This window comes from Myotis brandtii, unplaced genomic scaffold (assembly GCF_000412655.1).
Source record: "Myotis brandtii unplaced genomic scaffold, ASM41265v1 scaffold603, whole genome shotgun sequence".
Lineage (NCBI taxonomy): Eukaryota > Metazoa > Chordata > Mammalia > Chiroptera > Vespertilionidae > Myotis > Myotis brandtii.
The window spans coordinates 150,016-154,804 of NW_005370284.1; the positions used below are offsets into that span (position 1 = coordinate 150,016).

Genomic DNA, 4,789 nt, shown 5'->3' on the forward strand with positions numbered 1-4,789 from the left:
GACGCGGCCTGCGGCCTCACGGTCACGGGCCTTCGCTCTGACGGGGCCCCGGGTGGGCTGGGCCGAGCTCTGGACGGTCGGCTTCTTCGCTTTCCGTGTGAACCATGTTTTATGGAAACTTGAAACAGCGCGTTTTGGGGAACTCACTTTGCCGCCTACGTCACACCTTTACTGGGGCCTGTGTGTGTATTCGATCAGCACTACTTTTCATACAAAACCTGGTATTTTTCCAAGCACACTAACACTTTTAACCCTGCCGAGTTTTTAATGTTTTTTATTGATTTTGAGAGAGGCAGGGAGGGAGGGGGGGAAGGGGGAAGGGGAGAGAGAAACAGTGATGAGAGAGAAGCATCAACATGGACTGGCTGCCTCCTGCACGCCCCACCCTGGGGATCGAGCCTGGAACTCGAGCATGTGCCCTGACCAGGAGTCAAACCATGACCTTTGGTACATGGGACGACTCTCAACCTACTGAGCTGCACCCGCCGGGCAACCCTGTCCATTTTTTCAATTTGAAAGATTAAAATATCCATTGCATCAAAGAGCCACAGAATCTGCAAATTGGGGAGAAATCCCAAGAGCAGCTGGAAAAGGCATGCTATGGACTTAGGGTGAATGTACCGTTTTCAAAGTAGAACCGATGGAAGTCCATCCCTTCCACCAAGTTGCCCAGAGCTTCCGGCTCAAAAGCAGTGAGGCCCGGGTCACAGATTTTTCTGTAAGAAAAAAAAGATGAAAATGATCAAGGAAAGAACTGCTGTATCTTGTTGTCTCACACAGTCCATCTTGGTCCACCCAAGTCAGCAAAGAGTTTAAAAAACACAACTATGACCCCTGCCCGGCCTTGCCTGGGGGGAGGATGGGGAGGGGAGGGGAGGGGGAGAGGGAGGGGCAGGCCCCAGGTGACGGGCAGGCTGGCACCCCGGGTTTTACAAGCTCCTCCTGGTCAGTGCCAGCCGCGGTCCCCCGGCCTCCCCAGCTGCTCTCACTTGCTTTAAGCTCACTGTGTGGAGATGCTGTCCAAGCTCGCCGAGCCCGCCCTGGCTCTGAAACGAAACGCTTTTGGGCTAAGTTCACACCTTCTCCATCACAACACACTGCTACGTCCAGATCGACGAGAAAGCAGCTGTCACCCCACGCTTCCTGGCAGTGTCCGCAAGCTTAGTTACCTTCTGTTTACGGTTTATTAACTTCCCACATGAAAGTAATGAGCGGTTCAAATGTACAGTTTCCTCTTTAATCCTAGAAATTGGATTCCACAAAGCGCGGCACCATTTTAAATGCGTCTTCAGAGGCAGCCGAGGGGCTTCCTTTTAACACCTGTTACGTGGCAGACATTCTCTCAAGCAATTATGACAGACAATGGGTCCCGAAGGAGCAATAAGCAGAGGCTCAATAGCAGGCCACTTGTCACAGACGGGAAGACACAGGAGGAAGGAGTCTGAGCTGGGCGTTCACCACGGTCCCCTTTTCCTGGAGTGTGTATGTGGGGGGGTGGGCCGGGCGGGGGGAGGCAGCGAGGGCAGCGAGCAGCCGGCACAGGGCATGAAACGCAGTGAGTCTGGGACGACGATGGTCTGGCAGGAGCATCGCTGGGTGCGCAGAAGTCCCCGGGGCACGCGGGGAGGCGTCCCCGGATCAGAGTGGGCCTCCGAGGAGAGACCTAAACTCTGGGCGTGAAGAATTCGTGGAAGTTCACACGGGAGACGGGAGCTGCCACGGAAGGTTCTGGACTAGTTCTGTTCTGCGGGGTCGGCACCTACGTTCCACAGGGCAAGTCCCATTGGGGAGGGAAGGCGTCCTCACTGCCGACAGGAACGTGTTTCACAAGGCGGACGCACGGTTCCGAAAGCTCCGTCCGTGGGACGCGGGACTGAGTGTGAGAACAGCCGTAGCCGTCGTTTTAAAAGGAGACGTCACAGCGGCTGCTCTGCGGGAAGGAAGCCTGGAAGGGGCGTGGCCGGGGTCTGGCTCTGCCTGAGACTCCCGTGCTGTCAAGCTCAACACCAGCACATCTGCCTCTTTCTAAGGAGCCCGGGAAGCAGTGTTCCCATGGTAACCAGCAGGCTGGGGCGGGGCTGGGCTCCTCCAGAGAAGATGCGGCTGTCGGCATCGGCATCGGGGAGCTGAGCTGTCACTCACCCGCCGGCCGGGACTCACCGAGGATCGCTCGCTACGACCTTCCTTGAGCCAGCCGCCCAAACCTGTCCATCTCTTCGCTCATGCACGTATGTACATACGTGTCCCTCCTGTAACCACTCTGCATGAAAGCACGGCTCACGAAGCTGCACGTGGCCTGTGGTGTGGCTCTGGACAGGGTCTCGGGCAGGCGGCTCGCAGGAGAGGCCGGGGGGCTGTCCCTGGGCCGCCGTGCAGTCAGGCCGACCTCCGCCAGGGCATCGGGAGCTGAGGGGATGCCAAGGAAGCGCCTCGCTTCAAGTGCCCTTAAACGGAGGACCAGGCGCCCTGTTGGCCACTTCTGCCTGGCTGGGCCCCCAGGGAGCATCCTTCCCCGTTCCACACGGAGCCTGAGCGGGAGCGGCTCTGTGGGAGGGTCGCCTGGTGAGACAGTCCTACCAGCAGGAGAGCGGGCAGGTGTCCGACCAAGCGCTGTTTATCCCACGTCTCCCCGCCCTTCTTCCGAGGCCACGTTCTGGAGGTGATGCAGCAAACACACATGTGCATGTCTGCACTAGCACACATGTAACCTGGGGCGGGGTCCACGCAAACACGCATGTGCAGGTCTGCACTAGCACACATGTAACCTGGGGCGGGGTCCACGCAAACACGCATGTGCAGGTCTGCACTAGCACACATGTAACCTGGGGCGGGGTCCACGCAAACACGCATGTGCAGGTCTGCACTAGCACACATGTAACCTGGGGCGGGGTCCACGCAAACACGCATGTGCAGGTCTGCACTAGCACACATGTAACCTGGGGCGGGGTCCACGCAAACACGCATGTGCAGGTCTGCACTAGCACACATGTAACCTGGGGCGGGGTCCACGCAAACACGCATGTGCAGGTCTGCACTAGCACACATGTAACCTGGGGCGGGGTCCACGCAAACACGCATGTGCAGGTCTGCACTAGCACACATGTAACCTGGGGCGGGGTCCACGCAAACACGCATGTGCAGGTCTGCACTAGCACACATGTAACCTGGGGCGGGGTCCACGCAAACACGCATGTGCAGGTCTGCACTAGCACACATGTAACCTGGGGCGGGGTCCACGCAAACACGCATGTGCAGGTCTGCACTAGCACACATGTAACCTGGGGCGGGGTCCACGCAAACACGCATGTGCAGGTCTGCACTAGCACACATGTAACCTGGGGCGGGGTCCACGCAAACACGCATGTGCAGGTCTGCACTAGCACACATGTAACCTGGGGCGGGGTCCACGCAAACACGCATGTGCAGGTCTGCACTAGCACACATGTAACCTGGGGCGGGGTCCACGCAAACACGCATGTGCAGGTCTGCACTAGCACACATGTAACCTGGGGCGGGGTCCACGCAAACACGCATGTGCAGGTCTGCACTAGCACACATGTAACCTGGGGCGGGGTCCACGCAAACACGCATGTGCAGGTCTGCACTAGCACACATGTAACCTGGGGCGGGGTCCACGCAAACACGCATGTGCAGGTCTGCACTAGCACACATGTAACCTGGGGCGGGGTCCACGCAAACACGCATGTGCAGGTCTGCACTAGCACACATGTAACCTGGGGCGGGGTCCACGCAAACACGCATGTGCAGGTCTGCACTAGCACACATGTAACCTGGGGCGGGGTCCACGCAAACACGCATGTGCAGGTCTGCACTAGCACACATGTAACCTGGGGCGCGGTCCACGCAAACACGCATGTGCATGTCTGCACTAGCACACACATGTAACCTGGGGAACGGTCCACGCACACACGTAGCCTGGGAGCAGTGCTGTCCTGGATCCGGTCTCACGCTGTCACTCCCGCGTGTCTACATGTGCCTGTGCTGCCCAATGTAGCCGATGATGAAGGAAATGCCTTCTCCCCACATCCAACTCGAAGAAGCGGGGACCCCCATTTGTTCTCCCAAAAGCACATGTTATTTCCTTTTTGAAAACAACGTCCCATGTTCCCTCCACTGTGATGCTCACGGCGCGGGAATCGTCTGGAAACACACACATCCCACTTGACCTGCCGTGACGCGGGCGCTGTGAGCGCCGCCCTCTCTCTGCCGTGTCCGCAGCACCCGGACGCACCACAGGCCCTCTCTGCCCGTCACGTGAGGCACAGAGGCGTTTCCAGTTCTGTTATGAGCGTTGCTTCACTGCACATCTTGGTTCGTGGTCTTGTCCATGTTTCAGAGTCAAGCCCAGGGCCCGGTGACATGCTTGTGGGTAGAGCCCAGGCCTGAAGTGACGGGACTTCCTGACCCTCCCTCCAACCCGCACGTGGCCACGGCCACCGCCTCAGCCAGGGCTGCTCTCGCTCTCAGCACCCAGGGAGCCTCTGATCCTACGCCCGCCTGTTGCTGCCGCCTCCGTTTCCTGTCCAGGCAGCCGGGCCATCAGCTCCTCACGGCCACTCCCTCTGCTTAACCCAGAGGCCCAGGGGCCGTCCCCACCACAGTCAGACCCTCTCCTGCGAGGGGCCCGCTGGGCACAGGGAGCCCAATTTTCACCTCACAGTCAAGTGGGGCCGCTGAAGGTGGAGGCTGCCTGACACCATCGCCAACACCCCTCTCCCCCGCGCCCCTCCCCGTCCCCCTCTCCCCCGCGGAACTGCAGGGACAGTTG

The 4,789-nt window shown here is 59.2% G+C and overlaps 1 protein-coding gene across 11 annotated transcripts in view; it reads right to left on the reverse strand.

Moving 5' to 3' along the window:
- Positions 1-4,789, reverse strand: part of CAMK2D (calcium/calmodulin-dependent protein kinase II delta) — a 156,286-nt gene that overhangs the window by 6,381 nt on the left and 145,116 nt on the right. For all 11 annotated transcript variants that reach the window (XM_014550551.1, XM_014550549.1, XM_014550546.1 and 8 more), the window contains one exon: positions 622-716. In XM_014550551.1, coding sequence (XP_014406037.1) covers positions 622-716 — 95 coding nt within the window. The remainder of the gene's footprint in view (positions 1-621; positions 717-4,789) is intronic.